A 16,697-nucleotide genomic window follows, 5' to 3' on the forward strand; every position below is an offset into this window, starting at 1 on the left:
CAGGTTTTAGAATCCAAACAGATACTCTGAGCACACTTAGATTGTCAAAGACGGTGAATGCCATTTTCCTCTACTCTTACTTTTCTTTCTGATCATCTCATTTTCCTTTTCAGTCATGTTATTATAAGCCACTACACCGGACAATTCTTCTGGGGGTTATACAAGTTTTTTAATTCTTTCGAAGTCGTGTAACTAGGGGCAAACACAAGGTGTTTCTGCTAAAGAAATAAGCACCACAGAGTCTCTCAACAAAAATTCCCAAGCCCACTGGATTCTGACAGCCCTGGGAAAAAGCCGCAGGGCTGCGCAGGGCAGGCGAGCGCTCGCCGCAGAAGGAGCCTGGGAGTCTGCCCAGCTAATCCCCACGGCCCCACGCTGGGTAACACAAGCCTGCTGCAAAAATATCAGCCAGGAGCCCCAGCACAGATCCAGCTATGCTCTTTCTTTGCCTTCACACCCGTTAACTCGTTCTCCTCAAAACTCCCAAAAAAAGGAACTCCTGCACCAGTTCTGCATACAAAATCTGACTGTCCCACACAAAAACACCAAAGGGTCCTCCTGGCTCTCGCAAGGTGTCAGATCACCACAAATGAAAGTTTCCCACACAGCCACCTGGTCTCCAGCCAGAGCCAATGCTGCTCGCTGCCTGCCTTCACTCTCACCCCACAGAAAATCCACCTGCCACACTTTGGTTTGAGATGCAACTTCTCCACTACAGCAAGACTCAGGATGTTTTGCTGAGAAGGTAGGAGCTGTTTAATGCCACCCACGTATCAGTAGTGCCTCACTTAGCTCTGTCCATGGCCTGGGTTGGCTTCTGGCACTGCTGCCCTGGTAGATGCCCCAGGGGAGGGGAAAGCTGGATGGACCAGACTGGTCCTGCTGCCCACATTTCCTGCCCCATGCAAGGCCATCAGCAAACTCAAGAGACAAAGTCAAGATATTTCCAAGGGTCTTTGTCTTTGAGTCCTAATGTGGACCAGAGCATATCAAACTCATCATCATCTAAAGTAACTGCCACACTTGGGACTGAGGGAACTCCTCTTCTAGTGTGTACTGGCTACCTTGTTCCTTTGAAGCACCAGGCAAAATTACTTTGCCAACCATGTCCTGAGGTGGCCACCTGTGTCCCGGTGCACCCAGCACAGCACGGCGAGCCGGGCAGGGAGGGGATCGTCCCGCTCTGCTCTGGGGCGGCCTCACCTGCAGCATTCACTGTGTGCAGGGCTGGGGACACAGGAGGAAAGGAGATAAAGCTGCTGGAGAGTGTCCAGAGGAGGGACACCAAGTTGGGCAAGGGTCTGGAGATGAAGCCGGATGAGGAGAAGCTGAAGTCCCTGGGTCTGCTCAGCTGGAGCAGAGCAGACTGAGGGCAGAGCTCATGGGCTGCAGGTTCCTCAGCAGGAGCAGGAGGGGCAGGGTGAGCTCTGCTCTGGGACAGTGACAGAGCCCAGGGAACGGCAGGAGATGTGCCAGGGGAGGGTCAGTGGGACATGAGGAAAAGGTTCTTCACCCAGAGGTGCTGGACACTGAACAGGCTCCCCAGGGAGGTGTCACGGCCCCAGCCTGACAGTGTTCAAGAAGAGACTGGACAACATCCTCAGACACACGGGGTGACCTGTGGGGTGTCCTGTGCAGGGACAGGAGCTGGACTCAGTGATCCTTGGGGGTCCCTTCCAGCTCAGGACATTCTGTGGTTCTACTTCACAGGACCACCTGCAAGTTCTGTTCACAGTTACTATTTCCGAAACACGCAGGAATAGCCCCTTCCTCCAGCACATCACAGTGGCAGCTTACGGCCTTCAACTATGGGTAGAAATTTGGAAGGAACTATTGCTGTGAGATTGCTGCAAATGCAGAGATCGTTGTAACCCATGGTGAATGAGGACACAGCTCAGTCATCCCATGGACTCCTCTGGAAGCAACACTGAGCAGTCGCTTGTTCTTCTGGCACAGGAGTCAATGGTTCTGCTGGGCAGGAAAGGAGAAGCAGCTCCTGCCAGTTTGGACAAGGCCAACTCAACCCTCTTCCTCACCAGCTCAGCTGCCATGGAGCAACCAATATTGGTTGCTAAATCGGTATCTCTTCAACACGATGTCTGAAGAGACAGCGAGATTCTAACCCCAGTATTACTACATTTGCGCATTGCTCCACAGTCTGGACAATGAAGCAGCTGAAGAACGTCACCACAGAGCATTTGTTGTGTTTTGTTTAGGTCTCACAGACTCAGGACATGTCAGCACAGGATTACTCTGAAGACATGAACACTGGGCAGTCTGAGCTTCACTGCCAAAGAAGTCAAGAGTATTAATCAGGCTTGAGAGGGAAACCCAACACAAACCTTCCCAGAAAGCTTCTGTTTACTAAATGGAAACAGCGCCATGGACAAGTGGCTCCTGGACTTGGTCCCAGGTGCTGTGAGAGCAGCATGGCCCTGGCACGAGCAGGACGCAGCTCAGACCTTTGGCAGCTCAGCAATGAAGCAGGTTCCCTGCTGCCAGTTCAGTCACGGGCTCCCGGTCAAGCCAGTCATGACTAAGACCCATCTATATTAAAGCAAATGACCAGCCCCAAAAACATTTCATATCGTCACTGGAATAAACCCTGCATTCACACATTCTTCATTTACAGTTTATTTTTGTAGGGCAGGAAAAAAAAACAGTCGTATTGACAAATCAGACTTGGAATTTCCAGTTCAAGTTACAGAACTGGCGAGTAACTAAAGTTCCCCTGGCGGGGAAACCAGCAGAGCCGTCCCGCGTGGCCATACAGACAGACACCAGCTCCCACCGCTCCCATCTCAGCCTTGGCCGCTTCCACGCTTGCTGAGAAGATCCTGCTCCTGTTTGCTCAGCTGCAGTCCTGGTCGGCAGGATCAGCCAGGATGAGGCCACAGAACAGGCCAGAGTAAGTCCTTGTTCTGCAGCCTCAGGGTATCTGGTGCTGATGCACAGTGGCAAAGCTTAACCTGTCAGAAGTGTATTTCGGCCACAACTCTGGCGTAACCACCTGGGCAGGTGAGCTCTGGGATGTTACTCCAACTTTTCTCAGATATAAACAGATGAATTAGAAACACATTTTAAAATAAATTTTGCATTTCCAGAAGAACACTGGCAAGCTTGTTCAGATATTCAGCATTTCCCTGGTGCAGCATGAACTCAACTGCCAAGCTGCTGCCTAGAGCAGCACATCTCCAAACCTCTACATTCATCCCCTTCTTTTTCCAACAGAAGCTCAAGCTCATTCACAACTCCTTTGCATACAGTTGCATACAGATACCAAACATTCACACTTTCTGGTTACAACAGTTGGGCTACATTGATCAGAAAGGAGAGAGCTGACCTCTATTTCTCCCCAGATCAGTCACGAAGCCAGCTTTAAAACCAGACATCCAAACACGCCAGTTCCCACACACTGATTGTTCCTGCTACCCCAAGGTGAAAAAATACCTTGAAGAAAGTACAAAACTCCTGTGTCCATTCACAGCTCTGCGCCACCAGTCTTGGCCAGCCCTATAAAGTGGTTCTGATCATCCTACCCTCTGCCCATCCACGTTTGAGTGGGACAGGAGGAAAGAGGACATCAAAGGCAGGGAGAGGTTTCCAGGAAACGAGGTCCTGAACCGACACTGATCAGAAGGGAAACTGGTCCTTACAGGAAAAGTCAGACATGGTCCCATCGCTCCCTAGCAGGTATTTCCAAATGCGATCTTTTATCTTAGTCCATAACCCCTCCCAGATCAAAGCAACACAGCCATGTGTTTTTAAAGGAAACTGTTTTATCTCTTTCCACAAACCTCATCCAAGTGCACTTTGCTCTCCAGTCCAAAAGCAAAGCAACAGCTAATTCAGTTCAGAGAGTCACTTCGGAGAATCAGGTCCAAAGCAAACCATGAAACCCACACAGAAAAAAAAAAAAAACAACAAAGCAAAGCACAGCCAAGACAAAAACTGCTAGAAAGACTGACTTCCTTTGGGCCCAGCTCTGTCTGCTCCCCACGGCTGTCCCTTGCACCAGAGGGCATCTCCTGGGGCACCTCAGAAAGATCAGATTAATTATTCAAAACACAGACTAGGTCTTGGCACTTGGACTATTTGTTCACTCCAGGATCAGTTTTGCTTCCTGGAGGGCTCACTCTGCAAATACAAAGGCTTTGATTTGCAGGAGAGGAAATCAATTTAGCAGCTAATAAATACGCAATTTGTGCGATATACATACTCTCCGTCTCCCTTGATGCTCCCGGGCTGTACACTGCAAAGCACAAAGTTATTGCACGTGTTCACATGAACAGCAGTTTAGCACATCTGAGAGCAGAACCGGGAGATGGTACGTGGATGCTTGACAACACCGTGTTGCACTGCCTCACAAACAGCAATAGCACGGATCCCTTCACGGAGGGTTACGGCCCGAGGAATCATGGTCACACATTGTGGAAGATGCTTTGCAGTACCACATGCAGTCCTCAGGCAAACCCAGGCCAAGGTGTCCCCACACCCTGCGCAGGGTCTGTGCAGCACCCCACAGGCAGAGCAGAGATCTCCACCAGGACCTTTGCTTACTGGTAGTCTGGTCTCTCAAAAATTCAGACTCTGCACACAGGAACTTAAATAAACCCATGACATCTGATAACAGTCATGCTTGCAGCTTTCCACCTTACCTTGGAGAGGCACGAACACGCTGCAGTTGCACAAACTGCAGAACTGACCTTGAAGCAGTGACTACCTAAGTATACCAAAAATGCATACAGTGGGTATCTTCTAGATCTAAAGCCTGCCCTCAAACAAAAGGAATCCCAGTAAGATTGCAGATGCCCATAAGAGACAGCTTAACCTAACTTGAAATAAAGCAGAGTGAAAAGTTCAAAACCCATGTCAGCAACACAGCCTGTCCAGAACACCGTCTCCTGACCACAGATGCTTGGGCCAACACGAAGCTTTGTTGCTGAGGCCAAGGTACACTCCAACACCGAGTAAGTTCTCAATTCTCCCTTCCTCCATTACTGTCATCTCCAAATGTATTTGGCTGCCAACGTTTATCCATCTTCTTTTCCATCCTTTTAAAATGAATCCTTCCCATCCTCTGGGTGCTCCCTGTTTACCATATCAAATCACACGAATTAGTTCAAGTCTGCCCCACTGCACATCTTCCTGCAGTCTGTCTGTTCCTTACACTTCAAGAAGTGACTTGGAAAGAAGACCAATCCAGTCAGGCACACTTACTAAGAAGTAAAAACACTGGCATTACAAGCAGGCAGGAAGCTCATTAGCTCCATTATGGTGCTCTTCTAATTCAGAAGATTATCATACCCCAGAGTGCTGATTTCTTACACTTGTTACTGGCCAGCACAATCCAACTGCGGAAATTTGCTTAATCCCTGACACGCAAAGATACACACACAAATGAAAGACACAAAAAAAAAAAGAAGAAAAAGAACAACACACAGAAAAATAGGAGATGGAGGAACTAATCAAGCCCAATGCCCCCACCAGTGACGTGCCAAAGGCAGCGGCTGGGGAGGCCACCCGAATGATCCTGGCAGCAGAGTGTCCTGGGAGAGCCCGGGCTGTCCCGCAGCTCAGCGAGCTCTGTCCTGCCGGCACCAAGAGCCGTTGGGCCGCTCCGGCTTCAGACACCAGCACGGGTTCAGTGCCCGACAGGAGTTTGCGAGAGGACCTGCTTCCCAGTGCTAGCAACTGATTAGGCTTAGATTAGCTTAGTGGGCACAGGATTTAGGATAAGCATAAACCCAGTGGTTTGATGAGACAGGGAGCAAAGCCAGTCTGTTCTCCACATGCCCCTGGGAAGGGGGTTCCCCCTCCTGCCACCCTAGCTGCATCATCCCATCCCCCAGCAGCACCCAACTCGGAGAGCTCTGCCCCTCGGGGGAACAGCTGGGCTGGGACGGGTCACAGGGCGAGGGGACGGACACGGCCTCAACAAGGGAGATGCCTACAAGAACAGAAGGGTTACGTTAAAGGTATATGTATGTTAAAGGTACCTATTTGTTAAAGGTACATGTATGTTCACGGTACATCCGTACCAGCACTCACAGCCATGACAAAGCTCATGACACAGGAACAGCCCTTCCAGAGGCTGCCATCCATGGTGCCACCTGCAGTAGCAGCTTTCCAGGCATCTTACACACGGTTTATACAAGCCCACCTACTAAGCCCCAGCAAGAGACTCATAACAGAGATAACTTGTCCAACAACTCAGCAATCGTCCAAGGAGGTCAAGTGAGGATAGAAAACGGGGCGCAGAGTCACAGTGAAAATCACTTTGTCCTGTTCAGACAATTAGAAGAATCTCAAGTGCAAACCAAAGAGGGCTCCAAGGCTGTGCAAATCCTTCCTGCAGCCCTGACCCAGGAGGAGGAGACGAAACACACCTCCCCTGCAATTTTGTGCTTTCCAGTGACTTCACCCCTAGGCACCTTCAGAATAACTTAGAGTACTCTGTCACTGATTTTGATAATCAAATATTTTGGTGTTTTAACAGCCACCCTAAGCATCCAAGCCAGTTGCCTACCGAGAGAGGTGAAGCTCAGAGCTCTCGTGTCAGACACCCTCCCAACAGAAGTGCCATCGTCACCAGAGAGTCGCATGTGCGTACGAAGGGAGAACGAACACACATTAACTGCTCCCCTGTCAAAGCCCAGCAGAGATACGGCATTCAACCTACCTACAGGTTGAAGTGAAGAAAGACAGGTGAAGCGTCTCTCACCAGGGATTTAGCATGAGTTAAATACCGCACATTAACTAATCTAGGTATAGCAACACACCTTTGTAGAAGGAATAAATTTTTCAGTGCTCAACAATCATTAACCCACTGCTCACACATTTGTGCTGCTATCAAACAAGCCTGCAACATAAAAAGAAATCTGAGGATCTAGAAGGCAAACAAGAGGCCTTTGCAGGGAACACCAGCAGACTTGAGTAACACGGCACAGGATTCGCATTACTGAAGACACTGGCCAAGGGAGCAGCACAGTGACGGCACGGGGAGACTGTTGGAGGGCTCCTCTGCCAGCAACCAACAACCAGAAACCGACCCAACTCATATTAAAAAGCAGCTTAAAAATGTAGTAAGTACTGGATCAATCGACTTAAAGACACAGATTCTCCTGAACTGGTGTCTTTACAGGGACTGGGTTTCTCATTGTAGAAGTTGTCACAGCCCAACCAGAAATGACCAGGATCAACACGGGAATCCCCAAAACATATGTTCATCCCTCCAAAGCAGGAGGTCAGACTGTACAATAATAATAATACTAATAATAATAACCATCACCATCATCCACTCAGATCAGACTACCCACGGAAGAGCCCACGCCCCGAAGTGGCCACCCCTGAGCCACACGGGAAAGGTCCAGCTGCCAAACTCGCACAGGTTTTCTCCATCCTGCTGCTGCAGCGCAGTCGTTCCCGCCCCCCCGAGACGGGGCTGTCTCAGCACACAGCACCACAGCAGCACCAACACAGCTAAGGAGGCATTTGTAGCGCTGGTCAATACAACACAGCCCATTTCAAATGAAGTACATGAGGTCAGGGAACATAACCAGCACCTTTGGAAAGCTGGTCCAGATTAGCACACTCCAGCCTTTGAGGGGACTCCAGAAGTGTCACAGCCATTTCAAGGTTTTTGTACCTTCTTTATAAACATCACTTTGGTGAAACATGGGTGGACATCTGCTGCCGGTTCCTGCCCCACGGGGCAGAGCGCTGCACAAACACCCAACCACACAGGTTCTTGCTTTTGTCCAGGTTTTCTTTCCAGCCTCGACCGGTTACAGCAGCTGTTCTTTCCCATTGGGAAGCAGACCTCCAGTTTTTCTCTCTTTCAACTCATATAAAATCTTATCAAACCTAAAAACAACAGAAGACATCTGACTTCAAAGGCAGCAATCACGTCCCGGCCGTACGATGCTAACTAGGTGTTTATGTTTGTTTGATCCAGGCAGAGCTTGCTGTGGTTACACAAGACTCCTGTAAGTAACGCTTCACTGCACACACGCTGAGAACATGAATACATTTCATCTGAGGACTCCTCAGCAAAATCAAGTTCGGATAATAGAATTTTTTTTTTTTTTTTTTTTTTTTATTTTCTTCCTGGCAAAACTCACCTCTCTCTCACTGCATGGTCAGGCAACAGTGCGATTTCCACTCCTGTTGGCTCCATCGAATCGGCATAAAATCACTGAAAAAGCCCTCCAGCCACTAACTAGTATTACTAACTAGTATTTTTGGGCTGACCTTTTACCAGGAAAACAGACCTATTAAGAATGTTAGTTGATTAGAAGTAAACCAAAACGGAAAGCTGAAATGCAAAAACATATGATTATATATAAATATAGCCCTACACGCACACGTGGACATGAAGACTCAAACACAAAGCAGCAATGGTCAGCCGTATCTTGGCACAGATACTGTACAGGAATGAACCAGTAGGCACAAACAAACTGAAATATATTTGTTTGGTCACTGCACAACTATCTTTACCTTCCACGATAAATGCAAACGTGTCCAAGTAGGAACACACCCATCAATCTGATCACCCAGTGTCAGCTTGCACCAGCGGCACACATTAACACACCAGCTTTATAATCCCACTGTGGGCAAGAGTAAGTGCAGTCACCTTCTAATTTCATTCAATCAGTTCCCACCTGCTGAAGACACAATTCACTTTGCCTACATTAGAACAGGTAATCAATACACAGTGACAGATAACACTTATTTTACTGCCAACTGAGTACAGGGATTAATTCTCCCCTCAGTCCCTCTCTTATCTTCTTCTTTTCTATCTCGTTTTCTTATCTACATCACATGTTTCATTTTACCTGGCCACTCATATGCTGCTTCATACCTCATCTGCTGCATGCTTGCTGCTCCCTTTGCTTCACAACCCTTCCATCTCTCCCACCTTCTTGTCCCCAAAACTCCCTTCCCTGGGGCTTCCTAACCAAACTGCCATGTTTACTGGGGCTTTTCTTATTTTCTCCATCCATTATGCCCCTCTGCCCAGAGTGGTAAGTCCACCCACCAGCCTTTTGACAATGCCCACATTGTGTCCCAGCAGAACTAACGTCTCAACACTGAGGCATCAACATCTCGTTCTTCTCCTCCTGCCGGGTCTGGGTCCAGCAGCACCTCCAGCAGTGAGAGAAGAGCTGCTCAGGTCACTGCCCGCACTCACAGAGGCAGCAACAGAAAGCAGAGGAAGATACAGCAGCCACAGCATCTCTTACCTAATTCCCATACCAAGGATCATACTGGTCACAGTGATGTCCACACATTTCAAGTAATATTCTCCTTCTGACAGTGCTGCCTGAAGTAACTACAGTTACCCCAAAGACACAGCAGAGGTTACACACTGACATCAAATTCAACTGACCACGATGACTGACACGGACCAGTGCTCAACAATTCCGTCATCTGCCAAACATGAAGGATTCCTGACCTCTCTCAAAGCCTCCCAGAAGCTCTCCTCAACCAGGCAGAGAAAGACACAGGGCAGAGCTTCCTCGTACACAGGCAGAAACCCAACTCCGACACGTCACTCGTGTCCTGAATGGCACCCAAGGGCGAGAGCGGGACTCTGCTTCGCCTCTTGATGCTTGCCAGCCCTCGGCAACCTCCCTGCCCAGGTTCCTCACCTCATACCCACAGAGGACACTAACCAGATACGGACCCTCTCCCTTCTCCGATTGTTGCTGACAGCGATGGACGGCTGTCTAGAGGCGCAGCCACGGCCTCTCAGTGACAGCAGGGGCTGAAGGCACAGGAGCCGTCCTGCTTCCTCCTGTTCCCACCGCTTCTCTCGCAGCACCAGTTGCACGAGCCAGGTCAGACAGTTTCTGGCTGAAAATTCACTGCGCAAAACTTTTTTTTCTTCTTAATATAATTACATGTTTCCAGCTTAATGACTTCCCTGCTCCACCTCACCACACTGATCAAATCAACACTGAAGCAGTCCTACCTACTTATCCTCCCACCCAGAAATGCTTCCCGGCACCTCCCCTGCACCAACGCTTGCCTGACCCCACCACAAGCAAACACTGCGTGCTCAAACTGCGAGAAACTCACCACTTTTTGGTGGGCTTGCTTTGCGACAGCTCGCCTGGCGTCAGCAGGACACACGCTGGGGCAAAGCAACCTGCAGACACCTCCAGCCCTTCCCATCCCACCCAGACCCCTGGGCTCTGCGCAGGCAGTTGCGCAGCAGCAGCGGATCCCAGCCGAGTGTCGTCCTCCTGGGATGGAGCTCCTCGCTGGCTCCGGGATCCTGCCTCAGCACCACTGCCCACAGCAACCTGTTCACCTGTTGCCCCACAAAAATGAAACACCCTAACACCAGCTTTCACCACCAGCACTTGTACATCAAGCTGGCCCTATTGTCCTGAATCCATATCTAAATAGGTGCTTTAAACCAACTACAACAGAAACAATGCTCCTTCCTCTGCCTGGAGAAAGGCTGCAGATGCTACATCATCACAAGTTTATAGGGCATCACAGGCTCTTGAATCGGGGCACAAATCCAACTCTTAGCCCTGAAGATACACAGGATTCAGGGAAACACTTCATAAACGTGAAAAACATGGGCCAGATGGAAGCATGAGGGGCAAGAGGGAGAGCTGTAACTGCAATGCAACAAGGCTTTTTTTTGTCTTACTGCAACCGCTTTGGCATATCACAGTCAAGTTTTTAATCCATGCACTCGATTTACAAGGTTTGGGATTCTGGTTTTTGAAACACATTCCAAACATGGGTAACACCACCTTCCCAGGCCCACCTCCTGCATCCAGCAAACACGAGAGCTTCACACGGGAGAAGCTCCAAACTGCAAAACTTCACCTTTTTTTTTCCAAGTCTACCAAATTCTTAGTTTATATCACAACTGAACAGGTCCCCATCAGCCTCACCAAGTCTGTCCCAGCAGGACAAAACAGAAAGTATAGCAAAGAACTTTGACAAACGTTATTTGCTGAGAGCTCCTGTACCTCTCTCACAGAAAGAGTGACCTTTCCTTCGTCTAATAAAAAAAATAAAGAGTTCCCAAAACCAGGCAAACAAACAGCTTCTTTAGTATTATCACCCCTGTATCAACTGGAAAAAAAACATAAACCAGCACTGGCTCACCTCAGCCTAATGAAGCCTAAAATGTTGCTCAAGCAGAAGGCATTTTTCAGTGGTCAAACTTCAATTAAAAACTCCAATGGTGCTTGCTGTGGCTTTTCCGAAAAAATAAATATCTGCTGCTTTTGCAAGACTGCTCAACCATCAACAAGTGCAGGCGGGAACCCCGGCAACACGACCCCACTGCAACACTGTACATTTCCACCAGAATAAAAGAAAACCGCACCAGAAGTTCACCGCTGAACTGTTTTTACTTCAACATCTACCTTGAGAAAATCACACAAACGGCCACCGAAGGGCGAGAGCCGTCCTGCCGCAGGCCCGGGCCCCGCAGCCGCCCCCGGGACGCTGAGGCGCTGCTGCCCGCGGCCTGCGCGGGCACCGGAGAGGCCGCAAAGCCGTCGCCGGCTGCAAGAGGCCGCGTCCGGCGGCCTTTGTCCTGCCCCGCGGGTCCCCCCTGCCGCCCGGGGCAGCGCAGCGCCCGCCGCGGGGAGCGCTCCGGGCAGCCCCGCGCCCCTCGGCAGCGCCGGGCGCAGCACCGCGGCGGGCAGGGCCGCGCTGGCTCCCGGAGAAGCCCGCCGGGCGCGGCGGGAGGCGGCCCTGCAGGGAGCGGCGGGGCAGGCCCGGAGTGGGGCCCGGCCGAGCTGAGCCCCCCACACCGCCGGCGCCGCGGGGGCCACCCGGGACGCGCGTTTCCCGCGGGCAGCGCCGCTCCGGACGGCGGGCACGGCCGCGCCCTGGCCGGCTCCCGAGAGCCGAGGCCCCGCCCGGGGCCGGGGCCCAGCGCGGGGAGCACGGGCCAGCCGGCCCCGCCAGCCACCCCCCGGCCGGGGGTTCGCCCCGGGAGCGGCGCCCCGGGCAAGGCGAGCCCCGCGGCGAGCCCCGCGTTCCCGGAGCCCGGCCCGGCCCGCCGAGGCCTAGCGCGGGGCGCGCCGCCCGGCCCGGAAGCGGCGGCCGGGTCGCGGCGGCCCCGCGCGGGGCTGCTGCTTACCCTGCATGCTGCTGGCGGCGGCGTGCGCCTGCGGGCCGCCCGGGCCCGGCCCGCTCCCGCCGTCGGAGCCGCTGTTGGAGCTGGGAGTCGCCATTGTGTGCGCGGAGAGGGAGCAGCGCGGCGGCTGCAATGCAGCAGGGACCCTCCCAGGCAGGACACCTAGAGCCCCGCCGCCGTATAGCAGCCGCAGCCGCCCCGTCCGCCCCCGGGCTGGGGCCGCCGCTTAACCCCTCCCAGGCGGGGCGCCCGCAGCCCCGCGCCCTGCGGCACCGCTGCGGCGGGACGGGCACCGCGCTGCCTCCCGCGGGGAGGGGGGCGGCCCCGCAGCCCCCCGGGGCCGCGCTCGGCCGGGGCTCCGCCAGAGCCTTGCGCGTTCCCGCTGTCCGCAGCCCGGTGCCCGCAGCCCCGCTCCTGCTTCCTCCTGCGGGGGGGGGCAGCGCCTGCGCCCGCAGCCCCCGCGAGCCGCCGTGCGTGTCCCGCACGCTTTGCCCCGGCAGCCCCCGGGCTGCTGTGCTCCGGCTCCCACCTTCGTGCTCGGGGAGGCGTCCTGGGGGCTCGCAGTTAGTCCGAACAGTTTCATCGGATTTCTCAGCTGCACCCAAGCCTTTTCCTCCCACAGAAGCAGCTACTTGCAAACTTCTCATGCTCTCCCTGAGACCTCTTCCCTGCCCACCACAGGGCACAGCTTCTTCCTGTGTTTTCCTTGATGCCCAGTGCATCATCCCCTTTCTGCCACCATCAGCCTCCTCCAGATTTTCTTTCCTCCCTTAGCCTCTGCGGTTCACTCCAGCACATTGTTTCTGATCCTACCTTTAACTCCAGCAAACTCACAGGCTTAGTTCCAGGAGCAGCACATGCCAGGAATCAGAGCTGAGACACAGGCTCTCTCTCCAGCAAGACTTGGGCAAGACCCTTCACCTACAAGTCCTTGTTTCCTTGTGTAACAGAAATAATACTGACCTCCTTTATGAATGGAGATCTACTGATGAAAGACCTGGACACCCAAGTGTCAGCAGCCCACGGACTCTCTGTGCTCCTCCCTTGACCAAGCTTCTCACGAAGGTGGTGATACAGCAAACACCTCAAGCCCTGAACATGCATTGGCTGTGTCTTGGGATCTGATCCCTTGAGTTTGAATCAGCTATGCAGTAGTCAAACTCCTAAGTGGTATCCGAAGCCGTTTCATAATGTTTTTGGAGTGCTGAATAATTTTGGATAAACCTTGTTTCTAGCTGGTTTTTCTGTCAAACCGTTCTGGTCAGAATAAAGTCTGCTTGGATCTTGTTGCCTGTCTAAATTGACTTTTGGGTTGCCTCTGTGACATTCCCCTTCTTGCCTCCATCTTTTTTCTTCTTTCTCCCCCAGCTCAGCTTGTGTTTATTCATCTCACCTTGTCCTGATGCCAAGATTTTCTTCTTGTGCTTTGACCTTGAGAAAGGATCTCCTCCTGTGTGAAGTGTTCTGGTTTCTGTGCTCAGCTGCCTGTGGGGTCAGACAGATGGGCTGAAACCCAAGCAGGAACCCCTGGGTTGCAGCAGGAGCCCAACCTTCTGCCCAAACCTGCTGCCCAGTGAGTACTGCACACTTAGCAGTGCTCGCTTTCGTCAGGAGGTGGGAGAAGGTATTGCTGGTCCTGACCATCTCCCTCTTTCTGCTCTATCCTCCCAGCTCCTACCAGGCCACCAAAGTCATCTTCCTCCCTGTCAGGGGTGCAGCTTTCCTTCGCCTTGGGCAGCAGTGTCACCTCCTCACATGCTCAGGTCAGAATCCAAATAACCTCTTTGCTGGGTATGAGCTTAAGATGCCACTCTACGCTGTCCCACCCTGGCCTGTGCTCTCTCTGGAGACATTGCTGACCCTTTCAAAGCTACAGACAGTCCATCCCCTCCACCACCTTGGCTGGAGAGGAGCAGGAAGCACTGTCACCCAGAGCTTCCCACAGGATATGTGGTAAAGTGTGAACGTGGTAAGTGTGGCCACCACGGGTGGTAACCACCAGTGAGAGAGCCTGAAACACAGGCCACAACCCCCACGGCAGGCAGCAGCAGAAGCGCACGAGTCCAGGTGAAGGTGCACCTTTATCCTTCCCCTATGCGGGACACCTCACTGCCTGGCACAATGCAGGATCCCAACCCTATATCTTCACCAAGGACAGCTGCTCTGCAAGGAAAAGGCATCACAGGAGTGGAGCAGAACATGCTGGATAAGCAGTGGCCTCAGCAGCCACTACTGCAATGAGCCAGGTCTAAGGTTAAGTCAAGTTGCCAGTCAGGGTCTGGCTCATGGCCCCAGGACATGCCCAGGCACAGCAGCAACACATCTTAGGTAGGAACCAAAGTAAAACCTTTGGCTAAAAAATATCTCCTAAAGACAAGAGTAGAGTGGTTTCTTACCCCCTGCCCCCAGGTTTCTTCCACCTTTTTTTGAAAGTGCTCCAAAACCACCTGATGCTTATTAAACCACTTGCTCTTACCAGCAAGGTCACTTTAAATACTGAGAGTTAAACTCCTGGGGAGGGGCTGCAGTCCAGGTCCTGACACAAAAGACATTCCTCCTGCTAGTTCCACAACTTTCATTTCTCATCCCTCTGTTGCTTAAGCCTTCTCTTCTGCCTTAAACAGGAGTGCAGGTCCAAAGCTGGTGTCTTGCAGCCTGTGACACAGAAAATTTCCTGGTTTTGTTAAAAAATAAGTTTCTCTTTTAGTGAATTTGCCTGTCAGCTAAAGCTTCATATTAGCTGCATTTTCCTGGAGAACCAGTTACATGTTTTGGTAAAACCTAGCAATGGAATGCAAACTTATTGGTAAGCACGGATGGACATCTCGCGAGAGGGACAATGAGAAACAGGTGACCAAGAAACTGACCAACTGTGTATAACATTCCATTCATGTGATACTTCATGTAAAAGTAGGAGATCATGAGGATCTCATCCGTTCTTTTTCCTTATGGAGACATTAGGAGAGGACCTTGTGAGTCGTCCCTGCAAACTGAGGCCAGTGACAGACTGAATCCAGCTCTGGTTGGCTGTGGAGTCCAGTCCAGGACTCCAGGTCCTGGCTCTGCAATTGCTGAGACTTTCAAGATTGGTTTTGTATATTTTGTGTATTTTCTCTATTCTTATAGTAGCATTAGCAAAACATTGTTAATTTTTCCAGCTCTCTTCTCTCTGTCCTTCTTTCCCTCCCGATCGCCTGTGCTGAGTGGGAAGCGGGGGAGAGGGAGGGGCAAAAGGGGGAAGAGGCGGAGAGAGGAGGTGAACAATACATCTGCCAGGGTTTTATTGTCACCCTCCAATCTAAACCCTCGACAGATAATTGGCACCCAACGTGGAGCGAGTGAAAGGGGTAAATCTGGAGATTTTTGTCTTTTCTACTGCTCTGACGTACCTTTCACTTTTCATGGCACGATGCCAACTCATACAGTTGTGATACTCACGCGCCTGTTTGCTTCGGACATTCTTTAGTGGTATTAAGGCAAAGTGAATTACGTTGATTTAAAGATGCTATGGCATAAGTTGTATCAGTTATTTTCTACATTGTGTTCGATGATTCCTTATCTGTGCTGGGCCTTCTTCCTAAATCAAAGTATTCATTATATAACAACAAGGAACTGGACAATGGTCAGGATGATGTTGTGTGGTTTGTCACTGGTTTATTTCATTATACTGCAGCCGCTAATGAATTTCTGCTCATTTTTACTTTACCTTGAAAAACCTCCAGGAGAGATTAAGGAGCAGTACGGCTCTGTGTTTGCTAATTGGTCAAGTGAATCTTTAGAAAGGCTGACTAACAATACTTTTGTTTTTTCGCTAGGACAGTTCGCAAATGTTTTAGAAAGCTTTGAATATCCTTGGAGTTTTGATAGAACTGTGATGGTGTTATCTGTTTTGCTGAATGTGTGTCAGTTTGTGCTTCTGTTAAGAGAAATGGCGTTCAACGGGAGGTTTGCGTCTCTTTGTTGTCCTGAGATTTGCGATGCGTCTTCGGAAGCTTTAGCAAAAAGCACTCCTGGCCGCTCGAGAAAGAGCAAAACAGCGAAAGCTGCCACTGCCCCCCCAACGGCGCCTTCGCAGGCTGAAGGTACAGCTCCTCCGCAGAGTTCCTCTGCCAAGGCCGCTGCAGATAACGTTACTTCTCCAGCCTCAGAGGCTAACAAGGCAGTCCCCCCTTCTTCACACACTGGTCACTGTTGCTGCTGTAACCACAGCAACCACTGTGACAGTCATTCAGACTCTGGAAATGAATCAAGTGATGGTGAGCCCATATCAGCATCAGTTGCCGGTTGTAAGAAAGTCACTAGAAAGACTACCCGTGCAGCAGATGATGGCACAGGGCCAACATCAACCCAAGGGGCACCATCAGGACAGGGAGGAGATGAAGTGACCACCACTCGGTCCTTTTCTCCAGGTGAGCTGAGAGATCTGCGAAAAGACTTTAGTCGTCGTGAAGGTGAGAATATTTTAACCTGGCTGCTCCGATGCTGGGACAATGGGGCAGATACAATTGAACTGGAAGGTGGTGAAGCCAGGCAGCTGGGATCTCTGTCAAGAGATTCCACCATTGATAGGGCAATT

General features: G+C 51.3%; 1 protein-coding gene across 1 annotated transcript in view; it reads right to left on the reverse strand.

Annotated features, from left to right (window-relative positions):
* MAP2K4 (mitogen-activated protein kinase kinase 4) overlaps positions 1–12,619 on the reverse strand; it is a 99,994-nt gene extending 87,375 nt beyond the window's left edge. The window contains exon 1 of the mRNA XM_080356297.1: positions 12,125–12,619. Within this exon, the coding sequence (XP_080212423.1) occupies positions 12,125–12,218 (94 nt within the window). The 5' untranslated portion in view covers positions 12,219–12,619. The remainder of the gene's footprint in view (positions 1–12,124) is intronic.
* Between the last annotated feature and the right edge of the window lie 4,078 nt (positions 12,620–16,697).

This window comes from Nesoenas mayeri (assembly GCF_963082525.1).
Source record: "Nesoenas mayeri genome assembly, chromosome: 19".
Lineage (NCBI taxonomy): Eukaryota > Metazoa > Chordata > Aves > Columbiformes > Columbidae > Nesoenas > Nesoenas mayeri.